The sequence below is a fragment of the Falco cherrug genome, chromosome 4, assembly GCF_023634085.1.
Source record: "Falco cherrug isolate bFalChe1 chromosome 4, bFalChe1.pri, whole genome shotgun sequence".
NCBI lineage: Eukaryota > Metazoa > Chordata > Aves > Falconiformes > Falconidae > Falco > Falco cherrug.
The window spans coordinates 8,425,154-8,450,841 of record NC_073700.1 but is presented as its reverse complement, the minus strand read 5'-3'; the positions used below and the strand labels follow the sequence as shown (position 1 = coordinate 8,450,841).

The 25,688-nt window shown below is 38.7% G+C and overlaps 1 protein-coding gene across 10 annotated transcripts in view; it reads right to left on the bottom strand.

The window, feature by feature from the left end:
- Nucleotides 1-25,688, bottom strand: part of CACNA1D (calcium voltage-gated channel subunit alpha1 D) — a 235,437-nt gene that overhangs the window by 167,053 nt on the left and 42,696 nt on the right. For all 10 annotated transcript variants that reach the window (XM_055710188.1, XM_055710181.1, XM_055710186.1 and 7 more), the window contains exon 3: nt 24,763-24,868. In XM_055710188.1, coding sequence (XP_055566163.1) covers nt 24,763-24,868 — 106 coding nt within the window. The remainder of the gene's footprint in view (nt 1-24,762; nt 24,869-25,688) is intronic.

Sequence of the window (25,688 nt, the reverse complement as noted above, 5' to 3'; positions counted from 1 at the left end):
AAGCCCTTCATTCTATCAGAGAACGCTACCGGGCGTTCTAGCAGGAAAAAAGAATGAAGTTAGCATCCAAGACTACATAACATCACTCATCTACCATATTCTTACTAAAACAAGACAGTCCTGTTATGTCCGTCATTTCTGCTTAGGTAAACCAGACTTCAAAGAATATTTTGTTGGTAACAGTTGCTCAGCAGGTATTGATAAAATAAAGGAAACCAAGATAAAAAATTCTGATATTCAACAGCACTATATCCCATTATAGAAAGATAACCTGTTTCAGCTTTTAGATACCAATAATTAAACATGCAAAAAAAAAAAAAATTAGCAACCATGAAACTCTTCAGATTGCGTTTCTGAAGAGTCCATGTATGGAAACTGTAATGGTACAGAAATTTAATTTACTCTCCTGAAGGGTAACCACCCTCCTTGTCATTAAACTAACTTCACATCAACAAATGAGGTCAGAAGAGTTACTGCACTGTCATCATAAATACTTAACAGCTCAAATGCAATATTTATACAAAATAATCCAACCGCCATGCTAGGAAATCTGGGCATTTTAAGTTGAAGTACAATGGTTTATAATGCAAATAACACCAAAGATTTAGTTTAGACAAGTGGAAAATATATTTGTATGTGTACACCTTAGAAATAAGCTCCCGGTTTACGTAACTAAAAAATGGAATCAATCCAGTTGTTTTAACTTTTAAGGAAACAACCTTTTGTCATATCAAAGTAAGTTTACATAAGAACATAGTTACTTTCCACTACATGCCATTTTTCAAGGTTAATACTTAAATATGTCATCCATATGAAGGCCTCTGCTATAGCTTTTAGACACTCTAGAAACACTACTCATTGTAAACTTTCTCATTTCAACAGCATCATGAAATGGGACATTGTCCAGTATCTGAACAAAATATTCAAGTTTATTAAATACTTGACTTCCAAACAACAGTATTACACAGACAATTCTCACCAGCTATCCTGAAACAAATTTAATTTCATTAAGAAAATTAGGTCTGAAGTAATACATTCAGTTTGCTCTGAATTCACTCCCAAATAATTGTGTTAGCCTTGCCTCTAGTATCACCCTAATTTCCTTATCATTCATTTATAGGCCCCGATCTCTGTTCTGCAAGGAAACCTAATGTGGATCATTTTTAACTATAATACACGTCCTTGAGCCTCTGTATATTAGATTTCCTGGCCATACAGGCAGGTTAAGACACCCAGAGTTCTGCTGCTGGTGGTCCCTAATCCCAACCTCCAAACTCTTCGTCAGAAGTGTCAGCCCCTCTCCAAAGCCATACAAATGGGCTCCCATTCTCACATCTTTGTCCTATTAGCAAGAGACCTGACAAATTCAGTCAAGCAATCATTACCAGTTTCAAGCTCTAAGAGAGGAGTACCATAATTAGTATAAACAATGATACTAACCAAAAAAAAGAAGAGCAACCATCAATCCACCAAGTGTCAATAGGAAACACTGGTGAGCTGTATCAATAATTTCCCTTCGGCATAATGTAAAACAAGGAAATACTAAATATCCTCTATGTACATAGCGGTGGGAAGGTGTATTTTTCCTTATTTGTGCTCTACAAAACCCAAGCAGTCACACTGCTTGGGATGAAAAATATTTTCAGAGTTTGCGGGCGAGCACAATAAACTCCCAAAAGCCAGTCCAATACCCACCCATGCACGGGGTCTGGCTGAGCCCACAGCACCCTCACAGTGCCGTGCCTCGTACTGGGAGCCAGAAGGGCAGTGAGAATGCACCAGTGCTTCGGCTGCTGTTGAGCAGCACTCACACAGCATCAAGGCTGCTTCTCCAGCCTTTCCCCCTCTCCCTCTCACCAGTAGCCTTGAGGTGGACGAGACCTTGGGAGGGGACACAGCCAGGAGGGCTGACCCAGAGTGACCAACGGGATATTCCATACCATATGACGTCTGCTCTGATACAAAAGCTAAGAGATAGGAGGAGGAAGGTGGGACACGCATTATGACATTTGTCTTCTGGAACAACCGCTACCCACACTGAAGCCCTGCTTCCCGGGAAGTGACCGAACATCATCTGCTGATGGGAAGTAGAGAGTAACTGCTTTTGTTTTCCTTTGCTTCTACATGCACAACTTTTGCTGTTGCTTCATTAAACTGCCTTTATCTTGACCCACAAGTCTGGGGGTTTTTTTCCACCTTATTTTTCCCCTCCCATTCTGCTGAGGAGGGGAGTGATAGAGTGATAGCACCTTGGTGGGCACCCAGCATCCAGCCAAGATCACTAACACAACCCACCGGATAAGACACAGCCATTTCAGTTCAAAAAGCACACAAGAAAGGTGGAAGTGGAAATAGAAAGGAAGAGGGTAAGAAAAACAGAGAAATGAAAAGATAAACCAAAGATTTATAAAGAAGGAATCAGATAAAAGAACAACAGTGTCAGAGAAACTCAAGTATTTATTTAATCCCTTTCAAATGGAGTCCACTGCTAAGTGAACAATACAGGAAAGTACATAAACAATTAAAAATCAGTAACTTGAAGATGTAACATCTTGAGACACATTAGGATCCCTTAAGTTACACTGTTAACAGTTACTGGAATAAATACGTTCATTGAAACCAATAGGTTAAGTCAGCTAAATGCTTGTACGTTCATAACCAGGCCTCTTGTTCAACAGGAGAGTTTATTGCCTATTAAACACGTTGAAAAGCCAGCACAGATCATACATTCAGGCAACAGTGAAGGATTTGCCAAGGTTTTAGCTAACAGAATTCAAGTATATTGCCCAAGTCTCACAGTAAACGGATGGGAAGTAAACTAGCAAGTTCACTGTCCTGAATTTCACTGTTTATTCAAAACACAGAGGAAAGTAAATGGGAAGCTGATGCTTAACAGGAGAAGGAAAAATGAACTAAATGTTTCAGTGAGCATCAACTACGCTGAACAAATGTGATTTTTGAAAGTTCCTATTTAACGTTTTATCTGTTTATTCTTATAATTCTCAACATTTCTTTTCCTTGAAATTTCATAACAAATAACCTACTTTAAAAAAGTAGTGATAAAATCTCAGAAAAAAAATATTTTCTCAGAAGACTACTTAGGTTTCACCACAACGCATGTGCTATGAATAAATTCTGGGATTTTCAAGAAATATTAAGAAGAGCTTAACATCAGTTCAATTTCAGATATGCCAAACCCTTATATTTAAAGCAGAAAAAGTTCAGCACACACAGATGGCTATAATATCCACAACTTCTCTGTATGGTTTCTGTTCTTGGAACGTTTTTTTGGGAGGGTGGTGTACCCCCTGTGAAGTGAAGCCTATAACTTCCTTATACATGCAAGTTTATTGGTAGTAAAAGAGAATAATTATAAAGCAAATATAGTGTGAGACTGTCATTTTAAAAAAATACAGACATTTCTAAGTAAAACAGTAACTGAGGACCCAACTCAAAATCATATAAATTCATATTACATTGCACAGCCTGACACCTGAAATGTAAAAAATTACATGCTCTTGAAATCCCTCCAAAAATTCCAGAAGTAAATTCAACAATATAACTGAAAAGCAACCACACCTCAACTCCTGCAACATTCTGAACAAACTGGATGTTAGGAAAAAATGTCTTTGCTGAAAGGGTGGTCAAGCACTGGAACAGGCTCCCCAGGGAGGTGGTGGAATCACCCATCCCTGGACACGTAGATGTGGTGCTTAGGGGCATGGTTTAGTGGTGGACTTTGCAGTGCTAGGTTAATGGTTGGACTCTATGATTTCAAAGGTCTTTTCCAACCTAAATGATTCTACAAAAATGATAAAACATCTTTCCTGTGCATGGTCTCTGCTGTCAAGGTATCCACATTACAATACCCTTCTATCCTCTCCTCCACCAGAATTACCAGCTCAGGTATTGAAAACCACTGGAAAACCTATGGGTCATTGACACTTCAAGTGTTAAAAGGTGATGGACCACGTTCTTATCACAGCTGAATATCTGAAATCAGCTTGCAGAATGAAGACTACACTGCTAAGGCATTATATTTCAGATATGCATTTACCAGTGACCTTTTTAATTCTCAGTCATGGAATTAATTTTAGAATAAAGACTGAAATACAAAAGCACTTGCTTTATGAACTTCCAGTCATGAGCTCCCCTTTTCTAACTGCTAAACACTGTGTTAATAAGACACATTATTGTCTTAATTTTCTATGTGTTGTCACTGTTTAAAATATGAGAAATAAAGTGTAATTTCAGCAAATCACAGTACATTTCCACCTAAAAATGTTCCAGAAGCAACTGATGAAGCAAGCAAGCTCTGTAATACTAGTGTTGATTAAATGCGATATTAGGATTCTCATTTTATAAAAAGACCCAAAGAGAGAGGAACATGGATTACACATAAGCGTCCTGACTTTGTATAACCTGGCGTTTAATAGGTTTTGACACTGCAGAACAGGCATCTGGCTATAGAAACCTGGACAGCTTGTAAAGAAATGTCAGCAAACTAAAATTTTAGAAGTATTCTGGGTCAAAGCAAAAAGCTTCTGGACTATGATTTCAAATTACTGAATTTTACATTCACTGCATTGCTTAATGCATATGACCTTGATACTAATTCCACGCAGTGTCCACTAGAGACTTGGCTATTTCTTAGCCTCTCCACCCCGCAAACAAAACTGGATTAATGCACAGTGTTTGAGTTGCAAGCTTACTGTGTGAGATGCTGTTTGCAACAGATGCTGATGAAGGATGAAACAACATTATGATAGCTGAGAATAATGCTAAAAAACTGCATGCTTATTCTTCTAGACATATTCGGCAGATTTGTAACAGATAACGTTAATGCTAATGAGACACACAATCTTCTATATTTTCATGGAAGGAGACAACAAAGCAGGATTTTTCCTCAGCATTAAAGAGCCTTCTTTTTAATGATTTTTGAAGTGTTTATCAGCAATGAACACAACTCAGAGCGTGCCTCTCCCAGCTGCTGTATACATCTGAAGATAAAAATGAAAGTTACAGATGACTGACAAGCTAAATTAAAAGGCTCTTCTCACAAGTACAAGAACTTTTACAAACATCAGCCTTCACCACAGAATAGCTTTCTACTTTAAAAAAAAAAGGCAAAAAAACCGACATCGGAATTATGGTAACAGCTTCAAAAGGTGCACTAACCTGCATTTTTGGGGAAGATTGAAAATACAAAAATACAGAACACAAATGGAGAAGTACTATAACACACTAATTTATAAAGACTGGAAAATTATGTACGTGTTCAAGAATGCACTTCCCCATTTGCTAGTAACTTCACAGTTTCTGGTCAAGATAAGACACCATCATTAATAGCACATCCTTCTGCCTAAGCCATCTTGGTTACTTCGCAAAACCTTTATTGTTCTCAGTAACTATATCATCACCGCAGACCGCCAGCACAAGTGTAGCAAGACAGTGGCCAGAGTTCCCTTAGGCCCCACTGAGCACCTGCACCCAGCTTTGTCTTATCCCTGCATCAGGAGGACGTATGACAGTGGTGATGGGAAAAAACATGCTACCAGGCTCCCACTCCCTCAGCCCACTCGAAGCACAAGCCTGTGGCCAGTGCAGAACAATTGCAAAACAGGGGCCAGCTGCTCCCATGTGCCCCGGTGGGCAGATCAGCCTGAGGGCTTTCCCAAATAGACTCCCAACAAGGTATGCAGCAAGTGCCACTGGAATTTGTGGGCATCCTGCACAGAAACTTCCTTTTAAGCCAGGGGATGCTGATACGTCACCAAGGTCCTGTATCCACACGGTGCAGGTATACCAAAGAGACCCCGTTAGCTCAGTGATTGCTCTCTAGCCTTCTAAAAGATGTAAATTCATAGACAAAAGCACAAAGCTCAGACAAATAATCTGCAAGATTCCTCACAAGCCTGCTGACCTTCGATAAGCAATGCAGTTGCTTTTGAGATGGCTCCTTACTTAGTAATCTGCACCGCTTAGAGACAAAGCTCCTTTAAGAACTCACAGAAGCTATTATCTGTCATCCAAAAGCATGTTAATGGAAGAAGGAATTTCTGTAACATAGTTTCATCGTTACTGCACTGATTACTACATACTTCAATTCAGCAGTAGCTGCCAGAGAGCTCTTCTCAAGGAAGTGGAACAACCTCCCAATTAAAATGAGTTACACTCAACAATCAAGGCAAGAGAAAGAAATGGGGGTGGGAGGGGGGAGAAAGTCTGGTTATTCTACTACCAGGTGTACCAGACCAGAAAGAAGCTAGGACACTTTCGATTGGTCTAGTTGTGTTAAAAAAAATTTCCCACAGCTCTATTTTCTCATACAGAGGAATCATTCTGGACTGATGTGGTATCATCTGTACATTCTTAGAAACATATATTTGTGTGCACGTGCATGCACACATACAGTTACTCTACTGAAGCAATACCAACTTCAGCGATCGCAATCTCCTGAATAAGAGTGCCAGACTCGCAAGGCAGTAGTTCTGCAGATCTTATCCACTGAGGACCTTTACACCGTACGTTAAATTACCATTAAAAAAACAGTGAACATTAAATAGGATCTATTTATTTCATCTGCAGGTAACCAGAGATGCTCCTGGCAAATAAGGAATTTAGAAGTGTAGGAATTTTTCTTTAATAATCCTATAAAATACAGGGATTTTTCTGAGCTTTTTTACCTGGCTTCTCATCTTCATGTCTTACTTTTATGTTTTATGCAGTATTAAGACTTATCAATTCCCCTAAATTATAATGCAACAGCCTTACATAGATAGAACACATCTACTTTATTCTAGAGATTTTCCAATTTGGTTTATGGTAGTTAAAAGTCAGAGAACCTTCCATAATCTAGGCAATTTAAAATTATTTTTAAAAAATGTTTCATTGATGAAAAAACGGACAGAAAAAACGGCAGAGGTGTATCTTCTAACAGCTGCTGCCTATTGTTGACCAATTTCAGTCCAGCTGTTTTCCTACTACTACTTCAGCTGGAATCACCAGCTTCTTTCATTAAGACTAAGAATATGCTTTTGGCCTACTGTATACATATGTTAATTTGGTAATCGAGTAATAGAAAATTGTTTTTAGGAAAACTACACAATAATCAATACCATAGGATACCAAATTAGAGTAAAATCTTGGGACAAGAAAACAAAGCAAGAAATACTTCTTAAATTGTATCCATCACACACTTAGATTCACAGGCAAATGTTTCATTATTCTGCAGCTTACTTCATAACTACTGGCTGTCATCTTTACCTAAAACACCAGAGAATGTGGAAAAAAATTATGACTGCATGATACGGAACATGTCTATCTACTAACAAGCAAGCTAGGAAGTTATTTTGTAATACCACAATATACTTTTATGATAAATACTGCAAGCACAGCATACCCACAGTGTTCTGAACCATCATTATATGCAGGTCTATGTAGTGCGGTACCATTACCAACAATGGGCAGAAACTATATTCCAACATCTGTAGATAATCCGATTTAGATAAAGTAGTTACTAGAATTTGTCCAAGGCCTACCAGCTTTGCCTTCTACAAATAAAAATTACTCAAAACAGTAAAATGATACAATTAAAATGAGAAACTTGTGACAGTGTGAAATCTACTGAAAGGCACAGCTGACACAGCCCTAAATTCTGTAGTAACTTCCACGCACATCTGTTTACTTGTGGTATAGAAACACATATATTACGATCACAGCTGCTACTTTCTCAAAAATGCACTTTTCTCACTACCCCTTCCATTACGCAAGAAATACTGCTATGGTTCAGAATCTCCGAAAGACAGAAGATCAGATATTGGGTGGTAGTTGGAGTATGCAAAAAGTTAATGTTTAAATTGCTGGGGTGACTGAGGGGCAAAATCCGACCCCTACAGGTGTCAACATTGCTGTTGGATTCTATTTGACATCTGACAAAGAAAATACTTCAACTACTTTTTGATTTCAGTGTTTGTGCTTGCCAAAATAAGAAGCAGATTAACAACAAAAGACGATACTATTAAACGCAGTTTTTAAAAGACATCTGTTTTATTCTAACAGAAAATATTTTTATTCCTCCATAAACAGTATCTGTTCCTGAATAAACAGTATCTATTACACACTAAATGAGACCAGAAAGCCTTCAAAGTCAGGAAAAACAAAATGAGAATACTCTAGTAGCCCAGATCACTCCTTGGTAAATACTGGGTCAGAACCAACCTGATCCAATACTGAATGAGACACTGCACATGACAGCACATCAGATCATTTTCCCAAGGAATCCAGATGTCATCACGTCATGAACAGTTCTGGTTCAAAATATTTCTCAAGAACACCTCTGCAGCAACCACTGCATTCTTAAATTTTTTACAGATGCAGACAGAAAGAGCAAAAATATCTACTACTGTGACATTAAAGGATAAAAAGCTTGTTAAAGGAGCAACGGGAAGGGTAACAAAAAAAATGCGAGTTGGAGATTGCTCCATAATGGAAGGGGTTTTTACAGGGGAGAGGTTAGAAAATTTGTCTCAACTGCAACATCGTTAGGAAAAAGAAAAAGACTGAGAACAATTGAGGAAAAAAGCATAATGACCAAATTATATACTCTCAAAGTGTTTCAAGTATGGCATGAAACTACTGAATTAACTGATGTGTACTGTCTCATCTAAAATCATTAAACACAAAGACCTTACCTCCGGCTCAAAGTTCTTGAGATGAGGACTGCTAGGTCCAGCATGGTACATGTCTTTTGTTCCCTAGATATCCCCTGTTGGTCAGTATTGGAGCTAGGACTAGGGGCTGATGCTGTAACCCAGTACAGCTGTCACAATGTGCTGTTCCTACATTAAGGAAAATCTTAGTAAAACATAGAGATGCTTCTAGCATGACCAAGTTAATTTGGGGGCATATCCAAACTGAAAATCTTGACATTTAATTTCCAACTAATTACAGTGCTTAAATTATTGATAAAAATTACCTTCTAATCCTTTTTAGAGGCATGAATGCTTTTCAAATCTACATAAAGACAACATACACAGACTAGAAATCTATAGGTCAGAACAAACACATTGCTCTATTTTAGGCTAATATATACAGCATTGCAAAAAGCCACCAAAACTGATGGTGTTGATTCTGCTCTTTGCAAGATCTGTGTCTGTCCAAGCTGAAAAAGTCTCCAATCACTATGCACAATTAGGACAGCAGAATACAGGCCAGATTTAGCCCTCCAAACAAAGAATTTCTAAGCATGTCTTTGATTTTTTTTTTCTTACCGTTATTTCCAGCAATGAAGGTCATTGCAAACCACATAGTACACATTTTACTGCTTGTTACTGCTTATACAAAAATCACAGCTAGAAACTATTCGCTAAAATGTGGTATTTTTTTTTTTTAACTCACACACGGCATGCTTGAATAGCACTGAATTGTCAAGTAATCGTTGTTTGTATTGGTGGAAAACATAGCAACATCCAACTATTACTGAAGTTGAGGGAAACCATTCACCAGTTTTAACCAGTTTTGAAGTGTTATTATTTTCATCGCTGAATTCTGACTATTTATAAAAATCTGTTAGTATGGGAAGAAAAACTGTATTAGGAAAAGCTATAGAAAAAATGTGACAGAATCCAACTATTTTGGTAGAGTGAGTATACGTGCAACAACATGGCTAACTTACAAATTTGGGAATCAATTCTCAAATTTTTATCAACCTAACAGTTACTGACAGAGTAAATTTCATCATGAAGTCATGACATTTATCAAAAATTAATCCACTCTGATTTTTTTTTCAACGATTTTGCTGCAGCATCTGCTGATACATAGCTTTTCAAAGATGAGTGAATTCTTCAACCTTCCCCTGGGGAGCATAGCCTTTGCTATTTAGCCTTTAGCCTTAGGAAAGCCTTAACTAGATGCAAAAAAGTATCCATAATGAAGTTAATACTACAAATGGCAAAATATAAACTTAGGTAAGAGTGTTCTGGTTTGAAATCCAGTACAATAGTTGAATTATGGAGCTGGTTACTTAGAAAAGCAAGTTCTATGTACAATAGCCACACTGTAGGCCTGGCTTAAAAAAGTACAATCCCTTGAGACTCTACAGCCTGCTCAGAGTTAGAAGAATTCTAACATATATTTAATTACAAACTGAAGCTGATATCTTGTCTGCACCCTGGAAATCAGGTATTTTCATGTGGTCATAAGACCACAGCAGTTTATCACTCATTAGCTAAGTCATTACACTTTTCTGTGTTCATGTTTAACACGTCTTAACTGCAAGTAAAATGCATCAATTTTAAACATGAGCAGCCATCAAAAAGGTGGCATAAGATGATTCACTCTGCAACTGGGGTTGCCAAGAGCACCACCCCATCATTTCTAATCAAGTCAATACACAAAGAGATACAAAGACTGATTCATATTTAGTTGCAGGGTAAACAATAATTTTAAAATAAATATTTCAGTCTCTGTTTTATCTTCTAGATATAATAAAATTATTCTGTAAATGTTAATACACTTCATGAAATTTCTTTTTTCACCTACAAACCAAAGCTATAAAATCCAATTCTAGTGAAGCATTCTACCACTGTTGCTACTGTGCTGTCAGATTGTTACAATGCAGGAGAATCAAACCTTCAAGCAACGCTGCTTCAACTGCACACAAGTCCAGAACCTTTGACTTCAAAAGAGATTTACATCTCAAAACAGAACAAGCCCATTTAATTTCCCTTTCTAAGTCAAGATAAACACCTATAGTTACCCTTTTTTCATTTTTAGAGAAACAAATATTCTACCCCAAACTTATTAATACTGTAACATTCAAATTCAGGGATTTTCTTTCATTCCACTAGGACTTTAATACGCACTATTCATGATTGGAGTAACAGCGAGTAAAAGCGAGGAAGCATTTGCAACTTTGCAAGTCTTTGCTAAAATACATGATCACAGCTTTGTAGGGTGCGTCCTGAAATGCCCCCTTGTACACAGTAAACCCATGCACTCTTAAATCATGGACTTTTTACTCATGGTTACTCCTCCAGAGCTTTAGAGGAGGAAGGATAGGAAAACTTGTGCTCTTACGGCCTAAGATTTCCCTGTCTTGTCTTCACATACTGAGAAGGGGTTACAAATTGTACAACGCAGAAACAGCTGACGTTTCACCACCACCTTAGTGCCGAGTGCTGACCTTGCGTTGGGGTGTGTGGCACACTGAATACCGCTTGTCAGTTGAGGAAATGCCTCCTCCAAACAAATGTGAGCCCACATATCTGCCCCTTGCCCAGGAAGCTGAAGTATCTCTGTTCTCAGTAACCTCTCTAATAGTTCAATAAATTGCAGGCATCAGCACTATGTGATTACACAGACTGTGAGTGTGCAGACAATGACTATAAAAAGACACCCAAATCCTGTAAGTTCATTGATAGCTAATGAGGTTACCTATCAGTTCATATCCTTCAAGATTTAGCTCCCAGAAGAACAGATGACCTTCCACTAACTGCCAAGATAAAAAGTACATTACAATCTGTGTTAACCGTTCACTGGAAACCCTCTACTCACTGAACACCCACTTGTGTCAAGGCCTCAAAATCATATGTAAATCTTCACCCTGTTTTGACTGGAACAGAACACAAAGGACACGCAAGACAACCTAGCATAGCCTTATCTTTGTTCAAACAATGGATCAAGCTCATTCAGATTGTTTTATTAAAATGTGCTATGTCATACCTCACTAAAATATACCAGCTTTGTGCAGCTGCTCTTTTAAGTTCGCTTTCTTTTCATTAGCCTTTCCAGTTGTTTTTCTTCTGATACTTTCTGAAGCAGTCTCGTTCCCAAATATGAACAAAAGGCACTAGATAAACCCCTGCACACAGAGTGCTTGCACGGACACTGATTCCAATAGCCAGTGTGCTTCACCCCCACATCCCTTACTGTGCAACGCTTTAGCAGACACTTTGTCTAATCCATGCTTTAACCAATTAGCTAACTTTCCGGAAAGTCTCAATGTAAAAAGTCTCCAAAATACTATTTCTCCCACAGCTTTTGCCTGAAATTCATTTCCTACCCTGCACTTATTGACCTATATTACCATTATAAAAATGAAACTTTTACCCACTTAGTTATTTGCTTAGTCCTCAAGCTGAAGTCCTTCTACGATTCCAGAATTTGCACTGACCAGTACACAGAGGTACACACAACGTCATGCAACACCTCAACCCTGGCACTCATTGAACAAAATTATCATACCTGTCTTTTAAATAATTGTTTGAGGCTAAGAAGTATGTAATATTTGGATCAATAACATTGCTACAAGGGTTTCTAAAAATACCCTTATCATCCATGTGTCACAATCATACTAAAAACACCTTCAGTGGTACCATTCCCACCAGCTGGACAGTCCACATGAGCATATTTGTGAACTCAAACTATCACACTACCTTTTGCTAGGTGCGAGTTCTGCTGGATGGGATGTTGCCTGCCTTTGTTTCATTCACACATCACCTGTTCAAGGAAGTCACTGAACTTCCCAACCAACCAAACACCGAAGGGTGCTTGTGCAACTAATGTAACAAATATAAGCTTAACATTAGCATTTTCAGATACACATGAAACACCGTATGGAAGCTTACTGTATCTTCTGAGACATCTAACATTAACTCCCCCAAATTTCCTTTCCTACTGCTGTTTACCTAAATGTCACTGCTTTTGCTCTATCACTATGGGAACAGGGGCTGTTCCTTCTGTTCCTATATTGCCCTACCAATCACTTTTCCTTCGCCAAAATGTGCTGCCAAAACATTCTGCGTTCCCAGACTTAAAATATAGCCTCTGACAACAAAATTCACCAGAAAGCCAGCCAAACCATTTCCAAATAAAGACAAAATAAGGAACTCTTAAGAGAACTCCCTAGATCTCATTCTACTGCTCATATGAACCCTACTCACCATATCTGGATGTTTCACAGCCTCAGACTTATATTTCCATTTGATATCCTTTTAGACCAGAAAACTATTTTATAGGGAGGAAACTAAAACACTTAAAAAGATAAATAGCCTGTCCAAATTGGGGCAAACTAAAAAAATTCAATGCTCATTCCTGAAGTTCCTGACTAGCATCTTACCTTAGCTTCTCTTACCCTTTCTGCTGTGGCACCAAACCATTTTATTTCCTGAATCCGCATAATTCAGTGTTCATCTTAGAGGAGACAAGCAGTTCTGTAAGCATGAAAATTTAATAAAGTCTCATCCCTACAGTCTTGCATTGGTTGATGAGTTTTGGTATGACATGTAGGCTCCTGCTGCAGCCTGCCTTTGGGGGGAAGAGGGAACACAAAGTTTCTCTCTTCCTGGTCTCAAAATACATGTAAAAATAACTTTGAAATGTCTGTTTCTGCTGTATTTGACTGAAATCAGATGCTCTCAGAAGTTACAGAGCTACATCACAAATTGCAACCCGTGTATTTTTCATCCACATTGATAAATGCTCTCAGCCATACAGTATTCAGGGAACACATAGATGTGCAAAGCAGCTGATTGTCTCCTGAAATAAAAGGCTAAGCCCTTTAAAAAAGTCACAAATCTAACCTATGCTGACAGGCTAGGTCTGTGCATGCTCAGTCTACCTGTGCTCAATCTGCATTAACTATGGGTGTTAAGCTTGCAAAGCCTCCAGCAAATTTCAGAGTTCAGGGTAAGGTCTTCTTATTGTATTAAGAATACAGATGGCATGCGTGTCTGGTCTTAAGATGGGCTTGCACCAACACAACCATGACAATGCAAACAAAACTGAATCATCAGCCAGTAAAATAACATGGCCTCTGCCAAATCTATGTTTTAGGGAATTTCAGTTAAATATGATAGTTTCATTACATTAAGACAAAATGTAAAAATTTTTAAATACTGTTCAATTTGGTACTTGGATGTAAAGAAACTTTCTATTCTGTACTATGCCTCGAGAATTATGGCAGCTGAGGCACCTCAAGAGAGGACAGAGCTAGCTGCATTGCACTAACACACACCAGCCAGAGGCTTTGTCCCTGGACACACTCATCTTCGCCCTAGTAGTCAGACTGTAGTAAGCATCACTCAATACCATGACACTTTTAGGTATTGTGGGGTTAAACGTTGTTCCTTTTTGTCACAACTTTTTTTTTTTATTTAGTTTTTCTGAAGTGAGTGGTGTCAAGAGGTTTTGAGACCCTATTGTAACATACAAGATCTACAGAATTTAGTAGGTTGGTTTTCCTTCAGCTTTTTCCTTTGCTATAGCAAGAAATAAATTATTGAACAACAAAAGCTACATGAACTCTGAACTAGTGAGTCTTCTTGGGATGAAAATAAGCATATAATTACTTAAATATCATTTCATGATGATTAACTGACTCATGCCACACATCATTGGTATGTGTTTTAAAGTATCCTGGATGAGTATCTGAAAAAAATAAGTAATGGCATCATAATAAAACCATCACAGTGAAAACTGCGCTAACAAAATGTCTGATAAACATCATGCACCTTTGGGGTATTTGCTACTCAGTACCTTGGAAGGACTGCATTTTTCTGATTAGCTGAGTGGCATAAGATGTGATCTTGCTGGAGGCTGCTGCACTGCTGCAGCCACCATCAGTCAACCCAGAAAAGTACAATTACTAAACTACTGAACCTTATTAATGAACACTTCTTATGTTTATGTTCTTACACTGCAAAGAGCTTTCTAGCCTTTATGCCATACGAATGTAACTGCCTCTGTATGCTCCTTTGTGCCACTGCATCTTCCGCAAAATTTTACTGAAATGCAACCTGGTAGTTCAGTACGACACATTTAAGCTGTCAAGTGTGATAAAATTCAACATACCACCTGTTTTGTATTGTATGAGAAGATGACAACTAAAACAATTGGCCAAATGAATCTTTGGGCTGAGCTGCTTTCCTCAATCAAGATACATCAAAAATAAGTTTCTTAGAAAATATGCGATGAAAATAAACTTGAAGATTAAATTCTGATCTCCTGCAAATTCATTGTCTAGCATCATCCCTTCTGCTATACAGACCAACACTGATTACAGTTTGTATTATATGATTTGCCACAGTAAAAAATAGCAAGGTTCAGATCCTTAATAATGACATCAGAAGGCAAAATTCTACAAGATTTCAAACTTGTAAGCAGCTCTCCACCCACATTAATAGTGACCACTGTGAAAACAGTCATGTAATGACATCAGTTAAACAGTGCCCAAACTTTCAGCCATGCAACTAAACTGAAAATGCACAGGCATAATGCCTTTTGATGTTAAATAAGAGGGCAAAGCCTTGGTTCATAACTACATACATAAATCCATGCAAATCAATCTGCTCATCATTTCAAAGTTTTATATTACTATCACACAGAATCGCAGACTGGTCCGGGCTGGCAGGGACCTCTGGAGACCATCCAGCCCCAGGCCCTGCTAAAGCAGCTCCCCCAGGAGCCGGCCGCTCAGGGTCACGGCCAGGCGGGGTTTCAATATCCTCAGAGAAGGAGACCCCGCAGCCTCCCTGGGCAGCCTGTGCCGGTGCTCGGTCACCCTCGGAGTGAAGAAGTTCTCCCTCGTGTTCAAAAGGAACTGCCTGTGTCTCAGCTTGTGCCCGCTGCCCCTTGCCCTGTCGCTGGGCACCACTGAAAGGATCCCGGCCCCGTCCTCCTGACACTCGCCCTTGAGGCACTTGTAGGTGCTGGTGAGATCCCCCCCAGCCTTCTCTCCTCCAGGCTGAACAGCCCCAGCCCTCTCAGCCTTTCCTCACAAGGGAGATGCTCCAGTCCTCTCACCACCTCCATAGCCTCCACTGCCCCCTCTCCAGCAGTTCCCAGTCTCTCCTGAACTGGGGAGCCCAGCACTGGACACAGCGCTGCAGGTGCAGCCTCACAGGGCAGAGCAGAGGGGGAGGACCACCCCCCTCGACCTGCCGGCCGTGCTCCTCCCAATGCACCCCAGGGTCCAGCTGGCCTTCTTGACCCCAAGGCCACGCTGCTGGCCCATGGGCGACCTGCTGCCCACCAGAGCTCCCAGGTCCTTCTCTGCAGAGCTGCCCCCCAGCAGCTCAGCCCCAGCCCGTGCTGCTGCGCGGGGCTGTTCCCCCCAGGTGTGGGACCTGACACCTGGCTTTGATGTAATTCATTAGGTTATCACTACAGGCAAATGATGCATCCTGGTCAGCTGCATTGATTTCATTGAGAATGTTATTTTCATAGTTAAATTTTGAGCACAAATCTCAAATCTTTATTTAATGTTTGGTTTCAAATGCTGAAGTCAAGCACCTAGGTTTCCAAGAAGAATCACGCTGTTTAATCAAGGCATTCTTCAAGAAGAATGGAACTATAAAAGCATTTCATAAAAATGACTATGAAAAAACACAAACAGCAAGCTGCTAATCGGCGCTACCAAATGAATTTTATAGAAGCAAGAACTAAGCACAGGCTCTGTCTCCTCTGAAGGGGAAAGGGGGGATGATATTCTATTTGCAATTCATTAAATGAAAATTTTATTGCAGAGGATTACACAATAACCGAAGAAAACTAACATTGAAAAGCAAATCCATCCTAATTAGCATTCTCCCGCTATCACTACTATTCATTCTGCCTTTTCTTCACGGCCCTGTCCTTCCAGATGGTCCAGGAAAAGAAAGGTTTTGGAATATGACAGCAGGACACACAAATTTCAATTCTCACAAAATGAATGGTGAATCAAACCACCAATCAACTGGCAATGAAAGCAGTTTGTCATTAAAGCTCATTAAAGATTAGAAGATACGTTTTAGTTGATCTTAACAGCTACAGGAGTCTTCTGAAGTACCCAGGGACAGGACTTTTCAAAAGCACCCAGAACTTCTCCATTTCTGCTCCAATTAAGCCAGCAAGCCTCGACCAGCACTTTCAAAAGCCCTGGATCCCGACTCTGTAGTACTTCAAGACAGCACTCACACACACAGACCACATTGCAAGACCCACAACTTCTCAATGCATAACATGCTGCTTGTATGAAACACCATTTTAAAAGATAGTAAATGCCCATATTTGCATAACCTGGAGTTTTAAAACAGGTTTTATACAGCAAACCCAAGTAATATTTATGGCAGTCTGCTTCTGGTTTGGCACTGATAACATGGCAACATGTAAAGGATCTCAATTTTATGTGTTTATTTTTTCACTAAAAACTTCAAAACAAGTTTTCAGGGTTTCCTTTAGCATAGAAGCTATTGTCAAGGAATAAAACCGTAGATTAGCGTGTTAAATCTACACGCTTAATATTGAAGTAAATTAGCAATTCACATGGTATACATACAGGCAGTAAACTGGGTTTGTAACCTAGGTTTGTTCATGCTTTTTTCAGAGCATTTAAAAATCAACTTTTACTCTATCCCAAGAGTTTGTACGAAAAGTACAAACTTTATTAAATGCTCATTTTAGATCTGAAGTACAACAATATTAATTTCAAATATAACTACTTTCCCACTGATTGTTCAACTGATATAGTAACTAATAAGATTATTCTGCATATTTGGAAGTACACAGATTTACTTTTATTGTGACCTGCCTATGAAGTTTTGCAGGCATACCTTTATCAAGCAGGGAGTAAGGTAAAAGAAGGGCTGGTTGTCACTGTTCTTCACAGCACAATTAAACCAGAAAAATAAAGAGTCTTCTACCAGTGCAGCACTTCTCTGTTTAGGAGACTGACTTCAGGCTATAATAGAAAAAAGAACTCTTTCTGGTGTACGCTGTATCTCCCTAGGCAGTTTGCCAGTAATGCACTACCAGCAAAGCTTTTTAAGGAGAGACAAGCCCTTAGTACGAATTCCGCACAGGAACAAGCTTGCAACTTTCAACGTGGGAAAAAAGTTCCTTTCAAATGGGAATGATTAAGTACATCTTTTCATAAGGACTTCCAGTTTGGATAACTGATAAACTAGCTCCTGACTCAAAAAAAATAAGGGGGTGAGGAGAAGGGATTTATTACAGTGTCATTAACTAAAACCTGTACAACTAAGTTGTGAACCTTCCCACACCCTTGTGCTCCCCAACAGCCATTTTTATCCATGCTGAAGTAGCTAGATCCTAAACTGTATTGGGACACACAAAGAAGAATAAGGATTAGTCTGTGTTATTTCCAAATGTCTACAAACCCAAGTGACCTCTCTACCAGTTGGAAATTGCCAGTCATCTTGGTCATGTCTGTCTTTCAGGAATATCCCTTGTCCTAAGCCTGAGTGTGAAATAAAATTTCCGTCTCATTCACCATTAGAGATGGACTTGAGACATGCAGTTATGTTTACCAAGGAAACTCACGAGCTATTTCATGCTACTGGTATAGTGCAGAGTAGACAGAACAGGCCTAGGAATTAACTGCAGAACAAAGTGGGTGTAAAACACTACCAGCTCAGAATTTTCATCTATTTTGCAGAGGTGTGCATTGCAACACAAAGGAAAAGTGTTTTCCAAATACGTGGTCTGCACTGATGAAAGTCAAAGCGATCCATAATACTTAGCTAAAGCATACTACATACATTAAAACATACTAAGCATACTACATACATTACTAGACTGCCAGTAATATAAAAAAATTGAAATATGAACGTAGGACTGAATACAGTAGTATAGTATGGTTTAACAACTCCCTTGCAGGAATGCCATCTATTAAGGAATTCTTGCAGCTCTGCAAAGGTTACTTACTGATGCATACTGTCCCACCTAATAACCAAACAACTTTACTATTAGTTTTCAGGAAGATAAGTCAGGCTGCTTCATTAGTTAGATAGTTACTTCATGGGTTTTTTAAATAAGAAAATAGACATCAGGGTAATGGATGTACATTAAAAACAGCAGGGGGGAAAATTATCAAAACTACCCTTCAGAGTATTCACATATGCATATAGACACAAAAACTGATGAGGAGAGAATTCAAGCCTCTTTTCACACAGGCTTAAAAATGAAAAAGGACAGCTCCTAACATTTGGGTTTGTTTGGGGTTTTTCCTCAAAATTAAACTACTGACTTTCTCACAGTCCTTCCTGACTACTCATACACAGAACTATAAATATGCGTCACTGACTTGAACTAATAAGCAACATAAAATTCCTGTAGTATATCACTTACAATTAGACCCAGTATTTTTTAATCTTTATTCAAATTAAGCTTAATGACAATTTCCCTTAAAAATAATTAATCTAGTGCCTGTAACACCAGTAGTTAGGTGCTTGGCTATATACACACAAAACATTGTAATATCTCCACCATTTTTTCCCACATGCAAAATCAAGTGTTTTCAGTAGAGTCCAAATTATCTTGCTTCATTCCTCAAAGGTTTACTTGGGTGACTTCTATGTCAGCTACCAGCGACATTAGGAGAGAGCATTAGCTAAGAATCCAAAGGCAGAAAAAGATTGGAAACACAGTATCAAAAAGTTATTTTGATTGGAAGAGGTTTTATGTGAGGCAAGAGAGACCCAGGCCTCAAAGACCCCTGAACTAAAAAAGTAAACACAGCAAACACAACAGACATAGGTGGAAGTCTTCCTAAAATAAATCACAGAACATTTAGCAATTAAACAAAAATCTTTAGAATTATTTACTAAATGTGGTTACAATTAATAACATTCTACAACAACATTTTCAGAGAAGCTACATGTAGATAGATATATATATATATATAGGAAAACTTTGTGCAAGGTAAAAAACAACCACCTTTTCAATGGAAGGATTAATTAGTCATGTGGCCTTAGAACTGAATGAGTCACAGGGTCGCTAATGAGATAAGGATAGGAAGCCTGACACCTCTAAGTCAAGAGTTCAACAGGTTCTTCCCTGCTGTGCCCTAGATTGAAGGCACAACTAACAGTTCAGGGACAACACTGGCTTTCCTGTTGCTGGAGGCACTGAAAGATCCACTTAAATCTACTTACACAGGAAATCTTTGCCCGAAGGATAAGACACAAACATCACCTTTCTGTAGCAGTGTCCCCACTATGGCTCTCCCAGTCCCAGCTGCCTGGGAGAAAGCAAAAAAGATGCCCGGGACCATCACCTGACCTGCTCTGTAAGCACAGGCTGGAAAGACCTTCTTTTAATGCAGAATCTCACTCTTTGAGAAGGTCCCCCACTGGCAATGGTAGTTAGAAACAAGGCTGGAGAATCCTGCTGTCAGGGGCAGAGAGTCTTTAATTATCATTAGGTTCCAGCCCTTTATACATTAGGGTCAAGCCCTTTACTCACGTGACTCTACACTTGCCAATTTGCTGTAATTCATGCAAGTAAGTCTCCCAAAATGTACAGGCTTCAGTCTCTTCTCAAGAAGAGTGTCACCATTCAAAACCTCCAGTCTAGTCATAAGAGCTGCAGTACACCCAAAGCAGACTCAACTCGAACTTCAGGGGTGTAGTTTTCATAGACTCTGTATGGACAAATGCCTTCTTATTGTTCACATTTACTTATTTTTAAAAATCTTTTAAAAAAAAGGAAAGAAAGAATAACCAAGAAATGTCTCAGTTGCAGCCCAACTCCAGATTTGTATCGTGCCAGCCTGCCTGCACATTGCCCAGTGCCAGTCAGACCAATGGGAATGTCAATGGGCAAAGCACAGGAGAACAGAACGTGGTACAGCAGGATGATACAAGAAAGAAAAGTGGAGGTGGGAGAGTGAGACAGAGCAAAGCATGCAGCAAAAGAGAAGAGAAAAGTAAACACAGAGGGAAGCTAGAGGGATAACAGGAAAGAAATGAGCGGGAAGTTAAAGACAAAAGACATGAAGGGAAATAACACACCACAGATGGGGGGTTAGAAATGGGAAAGACAGAAACAGAAGATACATAGGAAACCCTTCCTGCCAGAAACTGCTTCTTTTCAAGCTCAGTCAAGAAACACTGCCAAAAGAGCTGAATCAAGCATGGAAAGTTCAGGTCACCTGAAACTTCTGAAAGCAGACAAAAGACTACATTAAAATATGAAGTAGTGAGCTTATGAAGATTTCATCCCAGAGTACACTGCTCCTGTTCTGCTGTAAGAAAAATGTAACTTATCTGGTTCAGTAATAGTTTCCCCCATCTACTTGCAGAAGAACTGGGCCCACTTGTGATAGAGCATTAATAATCAGCCCCTAATCAGTTAATTAAACAGAATTCAGGATCAAGTTCAGTAACTTTTTAAAGTTCATTAGTCTGTATTGCACTCTATGCAGTTTAGAAAAGCATCAGGGAACAACTCCACTGCAAGTACAGAAAATATCCCTTCCTCCTGCCACCCACCAGACACACACATCAAGGTGTTTTAGACAAAGGATGAAACTCTCCCACAGAACACAGGACTGTAACACCAGGCAAGTGGTCAAGCACAGTCCAGTCTGAATTTAAGTCTGCACTCCTGCTTTGTTCGAAATGCGTGGGTTTGTACTACCCAGTACTAACACACCACTCTTGAGAGAGAATAAGAATGACCGTGAATCCACTGTGCAAAAGACAGCTGTAGTGCACCCTCTCGGAGCATGGCCAAAGAGCAAAACAGACATCTAAGCTTGTCTACTCAGAAGTTGAAAAGACAGGCACAAAAAAACTGCTAATGAAAGGGACTCCTATCCTACAACATCGGTTATTACCATCTGCTCAATTTAGTCAGCGATTTCACAAAGAAACCTTTTCTTGCGTCCTCAAGTTATTTTAAGTAATTCATAGCATGCTGCTGGCCCCATCACAAAAACTTCAATAATGACAACTTGTGTACCAGTAAAGAGGAGTGACCAACACAGAAACTGTCCCATCCTTACACTTAGCTCGCACTGTCAGTTTTCTATAAACAGTCTACTGTTCCAAAAACAAGGTTGTGGAACCTTCTGACAGACAACTCAAAATGTCTAAGATTAAAAATTGACTCATATTCAAGAATAACAGATACCCAAGATACATCCTACTCTTGAAAAATACATAAATAAGCATACATTTGATTTGTGATTTCTCTTAAGACACATCTACCCATTTCTTCATGTTTGTTGCATTTTTGGTTAATTTGTGCTAAAATTTCTTTTGCCAAATTACTACTGCAACATATAACTGACTTTGTCTTGATTAGACACCACATGTTGAAACATTCATGAGAAACTAAGAACGGCGCTCACTCACAGCTCAGCCAGCGGTTAGGTAGTTGACATGTGGTCAGCGTTTCACCAGCTCAGTCACAGGTGAAGACAGACTCAGAAATTGTATCTTGGGATTCTCTTACAAGTCTTGGAAATTCCATCATACAGAAGCTGTCTTTAACATCCCATCACAAAGAAGAACAAATATCTGTTCTGCACATACACCTGGGATTCAGGTTGCCATTGCAGACTTCCTGAAGCCATAAAGAATAAACTCTTCAACTGCTCAAATTCTCATACGTGCAGTCTTCCCCTTAGCCCAAGCAAAACTGGAAAATTTTCCATTTCTAGTTCCCATTTACCAGGGTTCCACTGGTTTTTGCCCTCTTGTACTATTGCTTCCTCTTTTCATGGCTGATTACAAATTATGTAATATTTTGTATTTGGAAAAAATCCATATGCATAAAGATTTATTTTTTTCTGTTTACAAACTAAAAAAATATGAGCCAGTTCAGCTAGCTGATGGAAAGCAATTAATCTATTCAACTCAATGAAGCAACATTGATTTATTCCCTGAGAATCAAGCCCTAGATATAATATCCATATGCAAGCCAAAATTTATAAAGCTGAACTTTTGGGGTTTTCCTACTAAGGAAGCAAAGGCACTGAAGGCAGACCAGGTCCTTCTTCCTCACCCTGGGCTCTCCCCACGAGGCACTAAATGATACCAGTGCTACCATCTCTACAGTGTCAGTGGATACTTGTGTCCAGACAGAGGAAAATGGGGAGAAGCAGCTGTGGGGTTGACAGGACCAAACACCTGGGCTGGAAGGAGAGAGGATATTATCTTATTTCCTACAACTTTTGAACTTTAATTAAAGCCAGAGCAGGGTACAGTCCCCTAGCAAGGCTGAAACACCAGTCAGAGACATGAACCCAGATCACTGGTTAGTGTATTTCATTATGTAGAACCTTAGTCATAAGAAAAGCCAACGCTGCTCATTCCAGAACTATTTATTTTATTAGATCAGGTACACAGGATGTGCCTGTGTGTTCCCTTATCGGGCTTAAATCTGTCCCAGCACCTGGAAGTACGTTGTCAGGATAAATTCTGTTCTTCCAGCAAACTCAGTGGAATTACTCAACATCAGTATAAACAGGATGCAAATTTAAATGGGAATTTGAGAGAATTTAAATGGCCAAGTGAGCTTTATATACATATAATTGGGGGTGTTCAAGACCCTTTCTACTGAAGATGGATAGGGATCTCTCGCTAAGAGGGAGAAGGGAAGTAATTTATTTTTGCTTAGACTAAAAAAGACAAAGATTAGCCAAAAAAAACAATCAGGGGTGAAAATGTCAATTTCTTTCTAAATACCAGTGCACTGGAGAATTAGGTCAGAAATACCAGGCATTAGCCTAAGAAAACCAATGCTAAAAACATTTCTTTCAAAATTATTAGCCTCTGACACAAGTAACTGCTTTACCCTTTTCATGTAATGCTTTACGAAATTAGTTATTAGTGGATCTCTTGGTGGATTGACAGCTATGGAGATTTGTGCCCTGGATTTCTTGGGGCAGGGAGGCGGAGAAGGAAAGACAGACTGTTGGTTGGCTAGATACACAGCTGCATAAATCATTCTTTACATTGCCTGAATTATTCTGCCTTTCGCCAGCATTTTTTATTTATATTTGCTTAATCTTGATAAACAAAAAAATACACCAGAAACTACACTAACATGTTCATAAATAGCAGACTTTGTATCAACCTGAAATTTCCAGGTAAATTAATCCAAAATTACCTATTTACTGGTATCCAAATTTTTATTTCACTACCAAGCCTTCCCTCCCCCATAAAAACATCACATGCAGATTTTGAGTGTATAGGATCACTGAACTCTGCTATTTCACCATGGTGTTTAATATAAACTATGGTATTATTGCAGTGTAATTCAATATGACCCTTGAGTGTGATAGCCTTTACAAGTTTTACTGGAGAATTAAAAGAAAATTAGTTTTCATGATCTCTTTAAGCACACCAGCATACTCTTTTCGAAGAAACACAGCTCTACACACCACTTACTGCAGTACCAGCCCTTTTTTGAAAGATCACTTGGACCAGCAGTGACTCCTTTTAAAATTCACATTGATGTTCCTGTCACTTTAAAATGTATTAATGTAAAATTTCCCCATCCTCTTATTAATAACCAAAATATCCAGTAAATTGCACAGCTAAATAACACCATTAACAACTGAAAACAGACTAGACAAGTACACTAGGAAAGGCAGTAAAACTTCAGGACTGAAACAAGTGTCAAAACCAGTAACAGCTAGTAAATATATCTGATTGATATAACCAATAGAAATTTAAATTAAATTTTTAATACCACACAAATATATGTATACATGCAGCATAATAATAAAGTACATTTCCCTCCAAAGAATTTCACTACTGAAAAATCTTAAACACAATGACACAAAGGAGCACATATCAAAACTGAAAAACCCAAGCAATTCCATACACATTTTAAAGTATCACTATACACCAATCTTTTTTTACTGAAATTGCCTATACTTAATACAGCTTCAAATACTAGCAGCTAATCATGACCATCAAGCTAAAAGTATAGCAAGCAAATATAAAATAAAAACTCAAGAGTACTTACCAAATTATGATTAGTTGAATTAGAATCATCTTCTGGGAATGGGATGTAAACAGCTAAGGCCACACAATTGGCAAAAATAGACAATAGTATAAATATGTCAAATGGTCTGGAAAATCTTGTTAAGGAACTCACGAATTATGAGTATCTACAAACTTTTAAGTCTAATTCTCCTTTCAGCACCAACACTTGTAAAGCAAGTCTTACTTTTAAGGCAATCTTTTGACTGATAACTGTGACGAACACTTCATCTCTTTTAGTTATATCACTATACCATATTATTTTCCATCACAACGATCTTTCAATGTCCTCTTCTTTTTGCAAAAAAAAAAAAAAGAAAAAATATTACTCTTGCTGCCAAAGAGCACTTATTAAGTTCCAGAGATTAATGTAATTATACACTCTTAAATTAATACATGGGTCATCACGATGGGTAAAGAATACTTATTGAATTGTTCTGCCCTCATATGCTCACATCAGTCTCATTCATGTTAATAGAAATGTGTTTGTCCAAAGGAGTAAAATTATTTGGGATCTGGTTTGTAACAGGATATGAGAAAGATTCCCAGGAAATCACAACTGTGCTCTTGTATGAGAGCTGGAAAGCTATACAATGGATGCAAGAAGATTCTGAGTCCCTCTTCATGTCTCTGAAAGCTGGACTCCTGAATAATTTTGCTTTGGCCAGGACAGGTAAAAGTTTAGGTGAGTAAACTGGGGAACTGAGTATCATTACTGGCTTGGCAGCTATACATACTGAGAGGCTATAGGCTTTCACACTCACAACAGCATGAATTGCAGCTATACTTTTTATACCATATCTGGATGACAGCAGTTGAAACCTGGATGCCTACAAAGTTTATCCTCCTGTTTCCCATGAGTGTGCCTTTCCCGCAAAGTATTTCATTATTTTCTTTTAACTACAAACA